General features: G+C 41.3%; 1 protein-coding gene across 1 annotated transcript in view; it reads right to left on the bottom strand.

Moving 5' to 3' along the window:
* Rsrc1 (arginine and serine rich coiled-coil 1) overlaps positions 1–20,972 on the bottom strand; it is a 454,827-nt gene extending 433,855 nt beyond the window's left edge. Inside the window, exons 1-3 of the mRNA XM_012947428.2 lie at positions 20,852–20,972; positions 5,706–5,901; positions 5,149–5,274 (exon numbers count right to left, since the gene is read on the bottom strand). Of these exons, the coding sequence (XP_012802882.1) occupies positions 5,149–5,274; positions 5,706–5,899 (320 nt within the window). The 5' untranslated portion in view covers positions 5,900–5,901; positions 20,852–20,972. The remainder of the gene's footprint in view (positions 1–5,148; positions 5,275–5,705; positions 5,902–20,851) is intronic.

The raw sequence follows: 20,972 nt of genomic DNA, 5'->3' as shown, positions 1-20,972 counted from the left end.
ATTTGCCTGCAAAGCCTAAGGACCCCAGTTCAATTCCCTAGGACCCACGTAAGCCAGATGCACAAGGGGACACATGCATCTGGAGTTGGTTTGCAGTGGCTACAGGCCCTGGCATGCCCATTCTCTCTTTCTCTCTACCTGCCTCTCTCTCAAGTAAATATTAAAATTAAAATAAAACAAATGAACCTAAATGTCCATCCCCTCCCATCTACAAAAATTAGATACCATTAAGCAAATGTCTAACTACATGCTGCAGAAGAGATACACTGACAAAAGATAGTAAACAGAAATCTGAAAAGTAGAATTATTAGAGCCTGAAGCTCTCTCTCTTGCGATATCTATCAATTACAAAAAGATGGCAGTTTTGCAGGAAAAATTTGGCATCTTATACAGATTAGGTGGTATCACTCATGACATAACAATACATGAACCTTTCGATACTTAACATATCCTAAAGGACACACGCATCATTTGTCGTTCCCCCACCCACCCACCCAAGGGAAAAAAACTTTTGTGTTTTGTATGCTTGTTTCCTAGCTGATGGCAATTTGGTAAGTGGATTCTTGTCGGAAAACAGGTGTTGCTAGAAGTGGACCTTGAGGTTTATTAGCCAGTGTTAGAGTTAGTAAACTGGGAGAGAAAAGTCATCAATAGTCTTAACCCATAGTGGATCTTGCAAGTTACACAATGAACCAGCCAGACAAGATGTGCCAACTGGTGCAATAGCAGCCTGATGGTTATGGGGGTGACCAACTGCTCTCTAACTGGATTTGGGGCCTGCTCCAGAGGAGGGAATCCATGTCTGATGCTGAAAACCTAGTCAAAATCTATGACTGGAAAGGTCATGGGGGAAAGCTACTAGTTGTTTGGCTAAATGGATATACTGTGTCCAACCTCAAAATGTTCATATTTATGTCCATAGATTAATGATGATCTCATCTTTGTTCAGAGAACCTTCTTTCAGCAGATGGCAATGACTACTGAGGAGACTCAAACTCATCAAAGTGCTGAGAGTAACTGACTTCTGAGTGCTTAACAGTAGTAAGACCTCTATATCACCCCCTCCAATGCTCTGAGAACACTCCAGATACTACAAGAAGAATGTAAAAGGATGGAGAAGAGTGGAGGATAGAGAAGAGTGTTTTGGAACAGTCTTCTGGACATGAAGTGGCCATTTTGCACCCATAATCAGTAGTTGTTACCTACACAATACTGAGCCCATCAACATCTGTCATGGATCCATCCACATGGATGATGGAGGGTAAAAAAAAGGAGCCGGGCGTGGTGGCGCACGCCTTTAATCCCAGCACTTGGGAGGCAGAGGTAGGAGAATCGCCGTGAGTTCAAGGCCACCCTGAGACTACAGAGTTAATTCCAGGTCAGCCTGGACCAGAGTGAGACCCTACCTCGAAAAACCAAAAAAAAAAAAAAAAAAAAGGAGATCAAAGTAGAACAGGATTATTTAGCATTACAGGGTTCCATGGAAGGGGGATAGAGGAGAGTAATAAAGATTAAAATCAGAGCCGGGCGTGGTGCATGCCTTTAATCCCAGCACTCGGGAGGCAGAGGTAGGAGGACTGCCATGAGTTCAAGGCCACCCTGATACTACATAGTGAATTCCAGGTCAGCCTGGACCAGAGTGAGACCCTACCTCGAAGAAAAAAAAAAAGATTAAAATCAAAATACACTTATATACATGTATAAAAATTGTCAATTTAGGGCTGGAGAGATGGCTTAGTGGTTAAGCGCTTGCCTGTGAAGCCTAAGGACCCCGGTTCGAGGCTCGGTTCCCCAGGTCCCACGTTAGCCAGATGCACAAGGGGGCGCACGCGTCTGGAGTTCGTTTGCAGAGGCTGGAAGCCCTGGCGTGCCCATTCTCTCTCTCTCCCTCTATCTGTCTTTCTCTCTGTGTCTGTCACTCTCAAATAAATAAATAAATAAATAATTGTTAAAAATTGTCAATTTAAAAAGTTATTAAAAATAGCAAAGGAATATGGATAGCTACAAAAATAATAAAAATTGACTCTAAAGTAAGTAACAAACCCAGAAAGACCCAAAGCAGTCACCAGTAGAAAATAAACTGTGATGTGGTCACCATTCAGCAATAAAAAGGAACAAAACACATACACACACGCACACACAAAAGCATTGTACTCAGTAAAACAAGCTAAACAAATATTGTGACTGAGCTGGATATATGGCTGAGCAGTTCAGGCACTTGCCTGCAAAATCAAAGGACCCAGATTCAATTCCCCAGGACCCGTGTAAGCCAGATGCACAAGGTGGCACATGTGTCTGGATTTCGTTTGCAGTGGCTGGAAGCCCTGGCATAACCATTCTCTCTATATCTGCCTTTCTCTCTGTGTCATAAATAAATAAAATATTGTTTTAAATTTTTTTGTTCATTTTTATTTATTTATTTGAGAATGACAGAGAGGGGTGGGGGGGAAGAGAAAGAAAGAGAGAGAGAGAGAGAGAGAGAGAGAGAGAGGCAGGCACATAGAGAGACAGAGAGAATGGGCACGCCAGGACCTCCAGCCACTGCAAACAAACTCCAGACGCATGCGCCCTCTTGTGCATCTGGCTAACGTGGGACCTGGGGAATAGAGCCTAGAACCGGGGTCCTTGGGCTTCACAGGCAAGCACTTTACCGCTAAGCCATCTCTCCAGTCCTAAATAAAATATTTTTAAAATATTGTGACTTATGACATTTAGACAAAATTCTCAAATAAAAACATGACAGATCCATATTAGGAATTACTGGTCAACTTCAACAATAAAAAAAAAAAGAAAAGAAAAGAAAGCCGAACATGGTGGCATACACCTTTAATCCCAACACTCAGGAGGCAGAGGTAGAAGGATTGCTGTTAGTTTAAGGCCACCCTGAGACTACATAGTGAATTTCAAGACAGCCTGAGCTAGAGTAAAACCCTAACTCAAAAATAAATAAATAAATAAAAAATAAAAGAGCCGGCACATGCCTTTAATCCAAGAACTGGGAGAGCTGAAGAGGTAGGAGGATCGCCATGAGTTCAAGGCCACCCTAAGACTACATAGTGAATTCCAGGCCAGCCTGGACTAGAGTGAAACCCTAACTTGAAAAAAAAAAAAAGAATAAAAGATGAATTAACAACATAATACATAAATGAATCCCAAAAGTATCATAGTGAACAATTAAAGGGCTTAAACAAAAAAATATGTATTGCGGTGGGAAAGATGGCTCAGCAGTTAAAGGTGCTTGCTTTCAAAGTCTGTTGGCCTGGGTTCAATTCTACAGTACACATGTAAAGCCAGATGAACTAAGTGGCACATTTGTGTGGAGTTCATTTGCAGGGATAAGAGGCCCTGGCATCCTCATATTTATTCATTTATTCTTTCTTTCTTTCTTTCCCTCTCTCTGTCCCCCCTCTCCCTACTTGCAAATAATAAAGAATATTGTTAAAAATAAAAATTTTTCTTAAAACAGTATGTTTATTACTTTATTCACATGAAAATTAATCTCTATAGTAAAGACATCAGAACGATTAAGCCTATCCAGTTACAAGTAGAAATTTATTAATAAAAGTTATGAGAGCTGGGAAGATGGCTCAGAGGTTAAAGGTTCTTGCTTGCAAAGCCTAAGGGCTCAGGTTCGATTCCCCAGGGCCCACATAAGCCAGATGTACATGCATCTGGAGTTTGTCTGCAGTGGCCAGAAACTCTGGTGTGCCCACTCCAGCCCCACTTTCCCTCTCTCTTTTTTTTTTAAAATTTTTTATTTATTTATTTGAGAGCCACAGACACAGAAAGAAAGACAGATAGAGGGAGAGAGAGAGAATGGGCACGCCAGGGCTTCCAGCCTCTGCAAACGAACTCCAGACGCGTGCGCCCCCTTGTGCATCTGGCTAACGTGGGACCTGGGGCACCGAGCCTCGAACCGGGGTCCTTAGGCTTCACAGGCAAGCGCTTAACCGCTAAGCCATCTCTCCAGCCCTCCCTCTCTCTTTTTGAATGCAAATAAATAAATTTAAAAAAAAGAAAAGTTATGAGTCAGCTATCTTGGGTAATGGCAGTAGTCCATATATTTTGACAAATATATGCATCTGTCAAAGCTCAATGAATATTTGTGCATGTGATTTAATAAAACTTCAAAAAATTTACAAAAGAAACAAAATCAAGCTGCTAATGTATACCATCCCCCTACCCCATTCCGCCCCATTACAGCTTCATATTATATAAAACTAAGCAGAGACAAGAAACAATTTTTTTGGCTTTTATTCTTTTTTAATGAAAAAGGCTTTTAAACTGTAACACTCTTTTGTTGAAAAAGAAACCTCAATGACTTCTAAATGCCTACTTTCCTCAAGTCCCTCAATATTATGGCCCCATCTGATTAAACTATATTCTGTACCATGGTCCAATATACACAATTCCTCAAATATGCTGTTCTCTGTGCTGACCTATGAATAAGGCTGCAAAATGCAAAACAGATACATCACATGTTAGTCTGCCTGGGAGATGACATAGCAAAATAGAATTTATGTTCTCGGTTTTGCAGGCCTTGAGTTCAAGATCACGGTGCCAGCCACTTTCATTTCTAATGAGAGCTCTCTTCTGTCTTATAAAAAGCAGACTGTTCTCTATGTCCTCCCATGACCTCCTCTGAGCACAGAGAAAAAGAAAGGCCTCTCTTCCTCTTCTTCCAGGCCCATCATGAGTGCTACCAGATTATGCCACCAACATCATAACCTCACTGAACCTTAAATACAAAAGCCATATCTCAAAATAGTTACAATATAAGTTGGGGCTTCAACAAATGAATTCTGGAAGTATACAAATATTCAATCCATACCACAGCATGTTAGTTGTAAAAAAGCTAGACCTAAGAAGAGTTTACAGGATCTACTCCTCCCCACTTCATATACCTACCCTATCATCTAGAGAATGAGAAGCCACACACTGCCCAGCCAAGAACCAGAAACATGCAAGACTCAACCACCCCGGAAAGCTGTCAGAATACTATACATGCACACAACCCACAGGAGAGCAGCAGAACTACCAGCTGGGGTCAGTCAAAGGTGTAGAAACAAGGAAAACAAATTAGCGTGGCTTTAAGCCTTAAAATCTTCCAGCAGTTTGTTAAGCAGCATTAAATACCAATAAGCATACCTTCTTGTTCTGCTTTTTGACCTAGACCTTTGAGCTCTATAGGATTTCCCTCGGCCCCTTGAACGACTTCGAGTTCGTTTCCTTCTAGAGCCGTAAGAAGAGCTGCTGCTTGACCTGTGCCTGCGTCTGAAATAAAATACATTCCAAAATCACTTGTTATAAAAAGGTTGTTATGGGCATTAAGGAGAAATCTCAACAATCATGTCACTTTTGTTTTGTTTCTCTGCTTGAAGCACAGAGAATAATTAAAATGTTATTTCTTTTAGTGTCAAATGACTGATTCATAATATAGTGACTGAATCACCTAATAGTTAAGGTATTATGAGTTTTAAGAAGTATACAATCTTTCCAAATAGAATCAGGATAATATCAGAACTGAACCAGTCTAGACTTACTTGCCTACAAACAGATGATGAGGGACTAGAGCTGATGAAATATACCTTTGGGTTAGGAGCTAGCCCTATCCACACATGACTCCTAAAAGAAAACAATCCAACAAAATTAGAAATGCAAAGACATCCTGAAGAATGCTGCCCACATAAAGTCATGAGAACTACCTTCTGTCATAGGAATGTGACCTAGGCTGACGATCTCTGGACCATGACCTTGACTTTGATCTTGACTTCCTTCCATTTTTCTTTCGGGTGTATGTCCTACTATCTGAAGAACTGCTAGAAGATGACCGTCTTCGATGTTTCTTTTTTCTCTTGCTTCTGCTTTCTTCTTCAGTGTCTGATGATCGGCGTCCCATTTCTATAATCTTACAAAGAAAAGTACTTCTAACTTAGTGGCACAATGGATAAAATTTAATATAATTTTTTTTTTGTATTTGTGTTTTTTTGAGGTAGGGTTTCGCTCTAGCACAGGCAAACCTGAAATTCACTATGTAGTCTCAGGTTGGCCTCTAACTCTTAACAGCAATCCTACCTTTGCCTCCTAAGTGCTGGGACCAAAAGCATGTACCACCACACCTGGAGGTATAAAATATTTTTTAATTTTGTAAAAATAATTCTTTAAACAGTATCTCACTATATTGCCCAGGCTAGCTTCATATTCCTGGACCTGGTCAATTTTCCTGCCTAGGTCTCCTGACTAGTTGGAACTATAGGCACGTACCTTTACATCCAACTGCTCTATAAAACCTTTTTAAAGTAATATTTCAAAATGTTCCTTGGAGGCTGTAGAGATGGCTTAGCAGTTAGGTGCTTGCCTGTGAAGCCTAAGGACCCGGGTTCGAGGCTCCATTCCCCAAGACCTACATAAGCCGGGCGTGGTAGCACACACCTTTAATCCCAGCACTCAGGAGGATTGCTGTGAGTTCAAGGCCACCCTGAGACTCCATAGTGAATTGCAGATCAACCTGGACTAGAGTGAAACCCTATCTTGAAAAACCAAAAAATAAAAATAAAAAATAAAAGGTTCCTTGGATTCTTGACAAAGGTGAAAAAAATATAATGCAAATCTTCTAGGATATCAATGAACACTTTTTACATGTTTTGAGCAATTTAAATTTGTACCTTTTTTGTTTTTCAAATGTCTCTCAAGAGTCAATCCTGAAGACAATTCATTATATCAATTTTCTGATAGTTTAAATGGCACTTATCAGTAATCATATGACATTCAGTTTAATAATTAACCATCCATTTCCTCATTTTTACACTGCTCAAGTTAAAAATATACTTTACTTAGATTAACATTTTTTAAACTGAGAGTTCTAAATATTTAAAAGGATAAGATCTCAGAAGTCATCATGGAAGCACAACCTGAAACAAGGCACTGTCATCATTTTATGAAATTTGTAAGAGAAAAATGTTAGCTAAAGTAGTTACTATACCAGCCAACTCTTTTTTTTTTTTAAATATTTTTTGTTCATTATTTATTTATTTATTTGAGAGCGACAGACACAGAGAGAAAGACAGATAGAGGGAGAGAGAGAATGGGCGCGCCAGGGCTTCCAGCCTCTGCAAACGAACTCCAGATGCGTGCGCCCCCTTGTGCATCTGGCTAACGTGGGACCTGGGGAACCGAGCCTCGAACCGCGGTCCATAGGCTTCACAGGCGAGTACTTAACCGCTAAGCCATCTCTCCAGCCCACCAGCCAACTCTTTACATACTGCTAGCATCTACATTTAGTGTTGGTATATTTTTTAAAAATAATTTCTTTAATTGAGAGAAAAGAGCAAGAGTGAGAGTGACAGCCAAAGAAAGACAGAATGGACACACCAGGGACTCTAGCCACTGCAAATAAATTCCAGACATATGTGCCACTTTGTGCATCTGGCCTTATGTGGGTACTGGGGAATCAAACCTAGGCTGTCAGGTTTTGTGAGCAAGCACCTTTAACCACTGAGCCATTTCCCCAGCCCTAATGTTGGTATAATTCTTTTAAAAAGCAAGCAAACAATTAAAATAATAAATGATACAAATTTGGTATTTTTTGGATAATTCAATCCTAGGTCCAGAAACATATCTGAAACACTTTAAAAGAAAGACAAATTTGTGAAGATTTCTGCTACAGCATATCACAATAATAGCTAAACAGATTATAGTATGTATATATGAATATGAATAAAAAGATGTGGAGGGCCAGAGAGATGGCTTAGCAGTTAAGATGGTCGCCTGCAAAGCCAAAGGACGCAGATTCAATTACCCAGGATCCACATAAACCAATGCATAAGATGGTGCATGCAACTGAAGCTCATTTGCAGTAGCTGAAGGCCCTGGTGTGCCCATTCTCCCCCTGCCCTCCCTCCAAACACACAAACACACTCTCAAATAAGTAAAAAGATGTGTAGAGGGTCCCTATTATGGTTGCAATGCAAGACCAGTCCATAAAGTATCCACCAAAAGAAAGGAGACCACCTTTTTGGCTGAACTAAGGGCTGTGAACAATATAACTAACATAGCCAATCAAAATTAACTCTGACCTTGCTGTGCCCTGAAGACATACATTGTTATTAGAAAAACTTTAATGCCTGGAGGGATAGCTTCAAATTGTTGGCCAGGGAGGCCCCTGATGCCCCCAAAACGTTACAGGGTACTGCCAAGGCTCTTGGTTACCCACCGCAACTAGATGGTAAGGACCCTATTGCTGGAGACTCTCAGGCTTAGGCTATAAGTCACTGAGAAATCAAGGTGGAGCTGAGCTGGAAAACTTCCTGTTGACCATCTATCAGGATGCTGGAAAGATCTATGCAGTCTGTTGAGAAAGAAAAGTCTACAATAGTGTTAACAAGCAGTGAACCCTGCAAACTTTATACGTGGCCAGCCAGGCCAAGTGAAGTGGTGACATTTCTGTTACAGGGGAAACCAGCTGCTCTCTTATTGGACTTGAGGCCCACTACACAGGAAGAAATTCCTGCCTAGTACTGAAAACCCAGTCAAAAGCCTATGGCTGGGGAGGGAGGTCATAGCCCTAGGGAGAAAACTACCACCATTGTTTGGCTAAAGGGATATATTATGCCTACCAAACTGTCCTCTAAATACTATGTTTATGCTACTCTCACATTTGGTTACAGAAGCTTCTTTTTTCAGATAGCAGTGTCCACTGGGGTGACTCAAAGCTAACCACACTGCTGAGAAGTGACAATAGAGTATCCAGCACTAATTAAATAATACAACATCTCTATCACGTCCTCTAAGGCTCAGGGACCACTGTGGAAGAGGTGGCAGAAAGAGTGTCAGAGCCAAATTAAAGAGAAGAGTGCTTATAATACTGTCTTGCAGATATAAAATGGTTTTGATATTCATAACCACACCAAGGCTGATGCTACCTACATGAGACCTGCATAACAGGAAGAGGAAAAATGACGACATCTGAATAGGAAAAAGACTAGGAGGAAAGAAGGGACTTCACAGAGGTTTGATTTGGGAGGGGTAAAGGGAAGATCGTGGGAGGGGATTATGATCATGGTCTATTGTTAATATTTATGGAAGCTGTCAATAAATTTAAAAAAAAAAAAAAAAAAGAACTGACCTGGTACCACAGAACTTCCACCCTGGAAATATAGCCTCTACCAGGAATGGAACATAAGACCAAAATGGACTGCCCTTACTGCATGACAGGAATTGTATGGTGGGTAAACCTAACTGAAAGATAGTTCCAAAACTCCTTGCCTGCCCCTCTCCATGCACCCCCACCACCACACACACACACACACACCTAGCCCATAGTCTCCTCTGCAGGTGGTTGTTCTCCCTCCATGCTGGCTATGCCCCAACAGTGTACTCAAACAGTCCTTCATCCATTCTGGTTTGAAGGGGTGTCATTGTTTATTTGCTTTTGAGTCAGGGTGTCATGTATCCCAGGCTGGTAACCAACCAACTAGCTATGTAGCAGAGGATAAGTGTAAGCTTCTGATTATTTTGCCTCTACCTCTCAAATGTTAGGATTCCTCAGTGCTAAGCACTCTACCAAAGTAAACTACATTCCCCATTCTCCTAAGGGTGAATTCTTCCACCAAATCATTCATCTACAGAAGATAAACTGATAATATTTAAGTGATGAAGTATAAAATGATAACTGATAATAGTGATGAATGTATGAGTAGGTATGTGACAATTAGATGACACCTGTGGGAGTCAGTCCTTGCCTTCCAGCTTGTTTGAGAAAGTCTCTTATGTCTGACTCTACAAATGTCAGACTATATGGCCTAGGACTTCAGGACCTACCTGACTCTGCCTTCTACTGCCATAGGTGCACTGAGATTACAGTCACATGTGTTACTTGTGCCTGGAACTATCTAGGTTCTGGGAATCCAAACTAGTTGTCAGGCTTGTCCAGCAAGTGCTTTCAATGAATCAGTCATCTCCCTAACTCCGAATTGTAATTTTAATAACATATTTTTTTCTTTGTTGAAAACTATTTCTGTGTTGTTACAGTAATGTTTGTCCATTTAGTATACAGTGGGAAAATCAGAAATAGAACCTAAAATTTTATGTTTAGAAAATAAGTTAGGTAATCAGAAGTTTATTTATGTTGCTATACAGTTAACCTTTAGATTCTCATTTGCAATACTTTATTATTATTTTATTTTCGAGAAAGAGAGAACGAGGCAGAGAGAGAGAGAAAGATAGAGAATATGGGCAAGCCAGGGCCTTTCAGCTGCTGTGAATGAACTCCAGATGCATGCACACCCTTATGTACATGTGCGACAAGCTATGTGGAAATTGGAGATTTGAACATGCATTCTTTGGCTTTGCAGGCAAGCACCTGAACCACTAAGCCATCTCTCTAGCCCAATACATTTTTTTTAATTAAAAGTCATTAGCAGAAGTTAGGGAGATGGTTCAGCAGTTAAGGCACTTGCCTGTGAAGCCAAAGGACCCAGGTTCAATTCCTCAGTCCTCATATAAGCCAGATGAACAAAGGGGCACATGCTTCTAGAGTTCACTTGCAGTGGCTGGAGGCCCTAGTGTGTCCATTCTCTCTCTATCTGCCTATTTCTCCTTCTTCCTCTCTCTCTCAAATAAATAAATACATAAAATCTTTTTTTAAAATAAAGTCATCAGCAAGCCGGGCATGGTGGTGCACTTCTTTAATCCCAGCAACCGGGAGGCAGAGGTAGGAGGGTCGCTCTGAGTTTGAGGCCACCCTGAGACTACACAGTGAATTCCAGGTCAGCCTGAGCTAGAATGAGACCTTACCTTGAAAGAAAAAAAAAAAAAGTTATCAGCAATGGAAAGCTTCACTGAGGAGGGCCCTCAATGGAATGAGACAGAGGAGAGGGGACATAAGAAGACAACCTGATGGAAATATGACCAATTTGCAATATTTTAAAGTTCCCAATAAAAATTCATATAAAAATATTTTAAAAGTACCAAGTAGTTGTAGTTATAGTAATTTCATCTAAATCATTTATGTGATCAGTGGTTGATGCTACCTACACAAGACTTGCAAAGCAAGAGAGGGAAAAACTGATGACATCGGGCTAGAGAAATGGCTTAGTAGTTAAGGCACTTGCCTGTGAAGCCTAAGGACCCAGGTTAAATACCCCAGTTCCCATGTAAGCCAGATGCACATGGTGGCACATACGTTGGAGTTTGTTTGCAGTGGCTAGAGGCACTAGTGTGCCCATTCTCTCTTTCTCTCAAAAGTAAATAAATAAACCCTACTTTGAAAAACCAGAAAGAAAAAAAAAAAGTTGGAATATCAAAAAGCAGGATCCAGCCTACATAAGAATTTAGATCAGATAAAAAAAAGTTCTGGGATTTCTTATTCAAAATATATACATACTAATATGCTAAATACTGCTTTATTTTCAGAACTATCAAATGAGTTAGCTCCTCCCTGACTCCAATGCAGGGCCAGTGAAAATAATGCTGGTAAGAGTAACTCAAAACCATAAGCAAGTTACCTAGAATCAGAATTAAAGGTGTTAAATACAGTTCCTAACCTGTATGTAATTCACCTTTAACATTTTAGAATTTAACAAAAAAATATAAGGGCTGGATGTGGTGGCACATGCCTTTAATCCCAGCACTCACGATGCAGAAGTAGGACGATCGATGTAAGATTGAGGCCACCCTGAAAATACAAAGTGAATTCCAGGTCAGCCTGAGCTAGAGTGAGACCATACCTCAAAATAATAATAATAATAATAAATTAAAAAGCTATATGTTTTATTTATTTATTTTTAGTTTTTCAGGGTAGGTCTCAGGATGGCCTTGAACTCAGCAATTCTTCTACCTCTGCCTCCTGAGCACTAGGATTAAAGGTGTGTGCCACCATACCTGGCTGGAAAGAGTTTTAAATTTTTCAGTAAATGACTAATATTCATAAGCCACGCTGAAAAATGAAACAGCATTAGATAAAAGATCACCATGACCTTTCCAACTTTAAAATATTATGAAACTTACATAAATACAACAGATATGTATGTTTTTTGAGTATGTATGTATATAACAAATATGTGGATAATACCTATTTATATAATAGGTACAGGTTTTCAGTTCATGTGTACTGATAGGCACACATTCCTGTAAATGTGCATACTCAAATAAATTTTCTCTTCTGGCTGTCAAGGTGCTGGTAAGTGCAATGTAGGCTGTTGGGGGAGAAAAGTCATCAACATTGGACCCTGAACGGTACACAACTGGCCAGCCTGGCAAGATGTGTCCACTGGTACAAAAGTGGCATGACAGTTATGGGGGTAACCAACTGCTCTCCTAATTGGATATCAGGTCTGCTCCAAAGGAGGGATTCCATGTCTGATGCTGATAACCTAGTCAGAAGCCTATGGCTGGAAAGGTCATTGAGATGGGGAGCTACTACACTTCTTTGGCTAAATGGATATACTGTGCCCATCAAATTGCTGTCTAAATACTTATTATGCCCATAAATCAGCACTGCTCTCACCTTTGGACAGAGAAGGTTATTTTGCAAATGGCAGGAATCACTGAGGAAACTATAAAACTCATCAAAGTTCTGAGAAATGACAGGAAGAGCATTCACAGAAGAGTGTGTGCTTGGTTTAAACAAATAATAAACATGATATAGTTGAAAAGGACAAGCACTTATAGAAAAGAAAAGGAAAGTGAAACAAACATAAAGAAGTAAAACCTTAAAAACAATAAGTACAATGATCAATTCAGGAAGTCCAATATCCTTCTTTCAATATGGTTTCCATTCCAAAGGAATACAAAAATAGGGGGAAAAAATCAAAGGAATTTCTAGAAGTAAAGATGTACACTACCCTAAGTATTTGGAATAATGATTTTTTTTAAAAAACCTACAGCAGGCATATCTCATAAAAACATTGGATGGGGGCTGGAGAGATGGCTTAGCAGTTAAGGTGCTTGCCTGCAAAGCCAAAGGACCCAGGTTCGATTCCCAAGGACCCACATAAGCTAGATGCACAAGGGGACACATGCTTCTGGAGTTTGTTTGCAGTGGCTAGAGGCCCTGGCATGCCCATTCTCCCTCCCCGCCCCCCCCTCTCTCTCTCTTTCTCTCTCTCTCAAATAAATCAAATAAATTAAAAAAAAAAAAAAACATTGGATGGGGCATGTAGGTCAATGGACAAGTGTTGTCTAGCATGCAGAAGGCCCTGTGTTCATTCTCAGCAAGGAAAAACAAAAACTTCAGGCACCAGCAAAAAGAAATTCCTAGAAATTTCCAAAGAAGATGTGCTAGGAAAAGAAGAGAGAAAAGGAAAGTATAAGGAAAAGCACAGGGCTTTTCAAACAGCAACACAGACACAAAGGAAACTCATCTTCAAAATTCTGAGGGAAAAAAAAATTAGTTCAACTCATAGAATCTCTCTCCAAGCAAATCACTGGTCAAATACAAGATCCCAATAAAGACATTTTTAGAAATGCAAGGTCTCAAAACTATACCTCATGCTTCCGAAGTTACGGAACAAGTATCACAGGCTGGAGGACTATAGCAGTGAGCAAAATTCTTAAGTCCAACTTGCCTTCAAGGAGCTGAAATTCTATTGTGCCAGCAATGCTCAAAATATGGCCTGAAGACCCTTGGAGTCAGGAGATCTAAAAACCCAAAATTACTTTTATTATAGTACCAAATATTATTTTCCTTACCCATTGCATTCAATTTTGCACTGAAGTGGACAAAACTACATTATTCACCATTGCGCGCGCGCGCGCGCGCACACACACACACACACACACACACACACTCACAAAGTTCCACTTAAGAATGCCTTTACAAGATTGGGATCAGTGGCACAGAGCTTGTCTAACATGCACAAGGCCTGTGTTCAAGCCCCAGTCCCCAGGTCAAAAATCATGAACTTCATTAAATTTCTGTCATCTTTTGAAGGTTGTCTCAAAAAAAAAAAAAAAAGATTTGGGGCTGGAGAGATGGCTTAGCGGTTAAGCGCTTGCCTGTGAAGCCTAAGGACCCCGGTTCGAGGCTCAGTTCCCCAGGTTCCACGTTAGCCAGATGCACAAGGGGGCGCACGCGTCTGGAGTTCGTTTGCAGAGGCTGGAAGCCCTGGCGCGCCCATTCTCTCTCTCTCCCTCTACCTGTCTTTCTCTCTGTGTCTGTCGCTCTCAAATAAATAAAAATTAAAAAAAAAAAAAAAAGATTTGTGCACCTGAACTTTTACTATAAGAAATCATATTGTTCAGAACTGACAAATGATGATTAGACTTGGGTATCTGAAGGTCCTTTTATCAAATGAAATGAGAGCAATCTTTTATCTAAAATTATGGGGCTTTTTAATATTTTATTTTTACTTATTTGAGAGAGAGAATAGATATGCCAGGGCCTCTAGCCACCATAAACAAACTCTAGATGCATGTACCAATATGTGCACCTGGCTTAGGTAGGTACTGGGGAATTGAATCCTGGGTGCTTGCTTACGCTTCACAGGCAAGTGCCTTAACTGCTAATCTATCTCTCCAGCCCAAAAATTAGTTTTCTTTTGCCAGTGATAAAATTCAGATCTCTACCTCCCACCCTCTCTCTTTCTAATATAATTTTTAAAAAAATTTTAACCAGGCATAGTGGTACATGCCTTTAATCACAGTACTCAGGAGGCAGAGGCAGAGGTAGAATTGTTGTGAGTTTGAGGATACCCTGAAACTACACAGTGAATTCCATATCAGCCTGGTCTAGAGCAATACCCTACCTCAAAAAGCCATATTCAACAAAGGGTACAAACATTTAAAAGATTTGTATAACCTGGGCTGGAAAGATGGCTCAGTGGTTAAAGGTGCTTGCTAGCAAAGACTGATGTCCCAAGTTTGATTCCCCACTACCCACATAAAGCCAGATACACAAGGTGGCACATGCCTCATTTGTGGTGTTAGGAGGTTCTGGTGTGCCCATTCTCTCCTCTCCCTCTCCCCCAACCTCCCTCCCTTTCTCTCTCCCCCCCCTCCATCCCTCCCTCCCTTCACCTCTCTCTATTTATCTGTGTATGAGGGCATATTTGCAAAGAGATACACACACACACGTAGATAGATAGATAGATAGATAGATGATAGATAGATAGATAGATAGATAGATAGATAGATGCATGTATGTGTGTACACATATACATATATATATATATATGAAATCTCCTTGCAAATATTTTTTAAAAAATATGTGTAATCCAATGAACCAGCATTTTCCAAGTGCCCAAGGCATGATGTCACAAAATCACCCACAGAATCATTGATAGCACAAGACCAAGACCAAAAGATCTTAATGGAACAAAGTAAGAAAAGTTCATTGACATGATTTCAAACACCACATTTCACACAACCTTCAAGAAATTATCATGTCTTGATGTAATATCAAAAACGTTTAGCCAGGCATGGTGGCACACACCTGTAATCCCAGCACTTGGGAGGAAGAGATAGAAAGTGAGTTTGAGGCCACCCAGAGACTACACAGTGAATTCCAGGTCAGCCTGGGATAGAGTGAGACGCTACCTCAAAAATAAACAACAACAACTAAAAAAATGTTTCATCATCCTAAAAGGCAAGAAAAAACTCTATTTTTCTACAATGAATCTATGTGAAGCCTGATTTTCCTCATAACTTCAATCAAACAACTTATCTCAGGCCAAGGGTGGTAGTCCACACCTACAATACCAGAAAACCACAGGCAGACACAGAAGGATCATAAGTTCAAGGCCAGCCTAGGCTACATATTGAGACCCTCTCAATTTTTTTCATTTATTTAATTTTTTTTAATTTATTTGCAAGAGACAAACAGATGATATGGGTATACCAGGGTCTCTTACCACTACAAACTCCAGATGCATGAGCCAATTTGTACATTTGGCTTTATGTCGGTACTGAGCAATTAAAGTCAGGACGGCAGGCTTTGCAAGCAAGTGCCTTTAATCACAGAACCATTTCTCCAGCCCAACTTTTTTTATTTCAAATGTATCAGAATAAATTAGATACAGAAGCAAATATGATAATACAGTTCAATTAAGACAAACATTAAAGATTTTCAAAAATAAAAAATAATGTCCCTTCTCAATGTTTGTTTTCTTCTGAAAACATAGTTATTTTTCATACTAAATGTTATTTAAGTTACCATACAATGGATTTGTTATTGCTACTCTAAGACATGGCAGCAGGCAGGAGCAGAAGCAGTTGGTCACACTACATTCTCAGTCAAGGGAGCATAGACAGACAAATGCTCATGCTCAGTTCAATTTCTCCTTTTATTCAGTCCAAGACAGTGAGAGTGCCACCCCAAGTTAGTGTGGGGCCCCATCTCAGTTAACCTAACCTGGAAACTCCCATACAAACAGGCCCAGAGACTGTCTCCTTGACAATTCTGGATCCTGTCACATTAACAAGTTATCAACCATCACAATAGATATATATCTTTCTTTGTTCTAATTACAAATGGTATAACTCATCCATAATACAAGTTGATTACCTTTGACCAAGAAAAGTTATTGAAAGACACAAAAAATTCTTTCTCCAAGCAACCAAGTGAAAAAAAATGGATGAAAAACAACTGTTACAAAACTATTTTTTTAAATATTTCTCAGTCTGTAGGACAAAATCAAGCACAGAACTAAACATTTCTTCAAATAACATATTTGCATTTCAGAAGAATTATGCTGATATAATGAGGCTCAATAAGAAAACTAGCTTCCTTTATTCAGAAAGAAATTCAACATTAACAGCAAATCAGAGGTAGATCCCCCAAAAAGGTTTTCTCCATAAATGACTGCATGAAGTTCCCACCTGCTAAATATATACTCACTCCTAGATTTCCATGTCTCTAGCATTTGTGGTAGTCCTGTCAACTTGACTGCATTTAGAATTACCATGGAAACAAAGCTCTGGTATTTTCTATGAGGTTGTTTCCAGAAAGATTTAACAATGGAGGGAAGACCCAGTCAGAACATGGGCAGAAAAATCTCTTGGATTGGGGTCTTGGACCCAATAAAATGTAGACACAATGTGGCCGGCTGCTTCATGCTCTTGCTGCTGTAATTTCCCCACCATAATGGGCTGTACCCTCACAGTGTGAGGCAAAATAGGCCTCTTCTTCCTTATGCTGCTTTTCTCAGATGTTTGTCAGGTGTTTTGTCACAATGAGAAAAGTAAATTTAATCTTTGTTATTCAAGTCTTGGAAATCATTTCTAGTAAACACTCCTCCTAAGGAAGAATTCTTTATTAGTTACTCCACAATAAGGTCCAATGTACGGAAAGACACTATAATTGATCTTTATGATAAGGACAATGACAAAATGATCACAGATTTTTAGCTCAAAGTAATAACTTTCAATGTGTCCCTAATTGTAAAGCACAACTCAGCTGGTAGTTTCTGGTACGCACTCTAGTTCTTGGTTTTAGTCACATGGTTCCAAACCTCACCCAATTACTTCTACTACAGAACTGAAGCAGGTCATGACTAAAGGACAACTTAGGACTGGAGAGATGGCTTAGCGGTTAAGCACTTGCCTGTGAAGCCTGAGGACCCCGGTTTGAGGCTCAATTCCCCAGGACCCACGTTAGCCAGATGCACAAGGGGGCACACGCGTCTGGAGTTCATTTGCAGTGGCTGGAGGCCCTGGCGCACCCATTCTCCCTCTCTCTCTCTGCCTCTTTCTCTCTCTGTCTGTTGCTCTCAAATAAATAAATAAAATAAACAAAAAAAAATCTAAAGGACAACTTAAAAATACCCTATTGTACAGATCAAGTGGCCACCTGAAAATATAAAATCAATATGTGGGGCTGGAGAGATGGCTTAGCAGTTAAGCGCTTGCCTGTGAAGCCTAAGGACCCCAGTTCGAGGCTCGGTTCCCCAGGTCCCACGTTAGCCAGATGCACAAGGGGGCGCACGCGTCTGGAGTTCGTTTGCAGAGGCTGGAAGCCCTGGCGCGCCCATTCTCTCTCTCTCCCTCTACCTGTCTTTCTCTCTGTGTCTGTCTCTCTCAAATAAATAAATAAAATAAAATATTAAAAAAAAAATCAATATGTGGCCATTGAACAATAGACAATGTCACGCATGGTGGTGTACGCATTTAATTACAGAACTCAGGAGGCAGAGGTAGGAAGATCGCCAAGAGTTTAAGGCCACTCTGAGAATGCATAGTGAATTCCAGGTCAGTCTGGGCTAGACCAAGACCCTACCTGGGGAAAAAAAAAAAAAAAGAATAGACAACCTGGCAGGATGTGGTGTAGCATGCCTTAATCCAAGCATTGGGAAGGCAGAGGTAGGAGGATCACAGTGAGTTTGAGGCCATGCTAAGCCTAGGGAATTCCAGGTCAACCTGGACTAAAGAGAGACCCTACCTCAAAAAAAAGAAAAAAAGAAAAAAGAAAAAAGACTAGACAACCTGGAGCTAGGCATGATGGTGCACACCTTTCCCAGCACTCTAGAGGTTGAGGTAGGAAGATGGCCATGAGTCCAAGGCCAGCCTGGATCTAAAGAGTGAGTTCCAGGTCAGCCTGAGCTAAAGAGAGACTTTGCTTCAAAAAAAAAAGAAAGAAAAGAAAAGAGAAGAGAAGAGAAGAGAAGAGAAGAGAAGAGAAGAGAAGAGAAGAGAAGAGAAGAGAAGAGAAGAGAAGAGAAAAGAAAAGAAAAGAAAAGAAAAGAAAAGAAAAGAAAAGAAAAGAAAAGAAAAGAAAAGAAAAGAAACTTAGTGGCTGAGGAGATAGCCCAGTGGGTAAAGTGCTTGCCTCACAAGTGTGAGAACCTGAATTCTATCCCTAGTACCACCCTTGTACAAGTGTCAGACATAGTGGTGCACACTTGTAATCCCCACACCAGGGAGGCAGACACAGGCAGATCCCTAAAAAATAAAAATAGATAGCTTTACTGAGAATGACACCCAACGTTATCCTGTGGCCTCCACAGCACACACATGGGTGCCTGCACACACATACATACATGCATTTCAAAAAGGAACAACCCAGACACACATAAATGATTTCTTGGGTTATTAGTAAGCAAAGGTTCCTAGAGGATGTGACACTTTATATATACATCTCCACTACTAATAGTACCTCATTAGCATATCAGATGGCAACCCTTAGTCCTGGATTTATAAACTTCAAAAAAAAATGACAAAGTAAAGCTGGGGTGAACACTAGAATACTAAGAATCTGCACACAAATTCAGAACCCTATAAAGTAGGTGAAAGAAGAGATTGGGCACAGCAAAGAAAATAAAGAATTCTGCCAATGACCAAAAAAAAAAAAAAAACTGTAGATTCAGTATCTTTCTTTTTTTTAACCAACCTTCGCAATTTTCTTGGAATGGTCTAAAATCGCAAATAGAAAACATATCTATAGTTCTACTACAAACAGCCCTGTGACAGAAAATTTCCAATTCATAACACAACTCTGCATGCTGAATAAGATGAGGCTGGTTGGGTCACTGAGGACAATTAAAAGACAAGTGCCAGCTGCCTTTGTCTTTTCCAGCTTCAGACATCTTTCAGTCCTCTTATTGAACCTACATTAATAAAGTGCTACCATTTAGCAAAAAACCTCCTTTGCCTGGAACAAAAGGGAATATTTATAAACTCTAAGACTAGGGTTCTCAAAGGATGCCTAGTTTCCCCACAAGATTGCACCTGTCACATCCGCTCCAATCCTCAAACCTGAGAACTCTTGTGTATTGCCTTCACTTAAGAGTTTTAAAATCCAAATTCAAAGATGACAGCTCCAATACTTCCCTGTGCCAGCACATGACATGTGAATTTATTTAGCAACTTACTACCTAGTTAGTGGACACGCACCTGGGTCACTTAACCTGGCTTGATTATCATTCTGGAAATTTTTAGGTTTCCAACAGTCATTAAAAATACTACCTCTTAAACCAGGAGTGATGGTGTGCGCCTTTAATCCCAGCACTCAGGAGGGACAGGCAGGAGGATCACTGCTAGTCCAAGGCCACCCTGAGACTACATAGTGAATTCTAGGTCAGCCTGGACTAGAGACCCTACCTCGAGAAAAAACAAAACAAAACAAAACAAACAAACAAAAAACTACCTCTGCCAGGCATGGTGGCACACACTTTTAATCCTTATTCTGGAGGCTGTGGTGAGAGGATCGCTATGAGTTCGAGTCCAGCCTGGGCCACAGAGGGAGTTCCAAGTCAGCCTGGGCTATAGTGAGTCCATGCCTCAAAATAAGTAAATAAATAAATAAAGCACCCTTAGACGAGAATAAAAAAGAAAGATGAAACCCAATTCAGGGGCAAGCAACACGCGTTGTGGTGCGTTCTAGCTTCTCAGGGGACTTCACGGGCTCTTGTGAATTTACAGGAGGTCAATACACGCAGGTTGGCTTCACCAGGCACCGTCTCTCCGGTCAGCAAGCCATGAATCCCAGGAAAGGGAGGCCGGAGGAGAGGTTGGGGACCAAGTGCACCGGGGCAGCAGCCTCCCTGGGGCTCCATGCACCTCGAGCCCACAGGAAGCGTCAGGCTGTCGCGGTGAAGCCCCAGAGCAGCGCCCTAGGAGCGGGAGCTGACAGTTGGGGAGGAGGCTCGGATCACTCCACGCACCGCCGCGGCTGCGGGCCAGACTCCGCGGCCTATACCGCCCCTCCACCCGAGGCCTCGCGCACCCGCGGCCGCCGCGCACTCCTGCCGGGGCCCAGCCGGCGCGGGCGGCGCATGCGCACGAGGCGCGGCACGCGGCCCAACCCGGGCCCGCTGCACGCTCCGGGCCCGCTCCAGGCCCTCTCCGCCTCGCACCGGAGCAAGGCCTCGGAGCTCGGCGGACGCGGGCGCCGCCCCTCAACCCTGGACGCAGGCATCACCTGGTAGAGACCCTCGGGCTCGCGCCTCGGGACGTGCAAGCACGCGCCGACCGGACAACGTGTCTTCAGACCTGGGCGCCGCCAGCGTCCGCGGAACTCGCTTCAGTTTAAGCTCAGCGCC

The sequence above is a fragment of the Jaculus jaculus genome, chromosome 11 (assembly GCF_020740685.1).
Source record: "Jaculus jaculus isolate mJacJac1 chromosome 11, mJacJac1.mat.Y.cur, whole genome shotgun sequence".
NCBI lineage: Eukaryota > Metazoa > Chordata > Mammalia > Rodentia > Dipodidae > Jaculus > Jaculus jaculus.
Note: the sequence above shows the minus strand (reverse complement) of the source record. Positions and strands in the feature narration are given on the sequence as shown.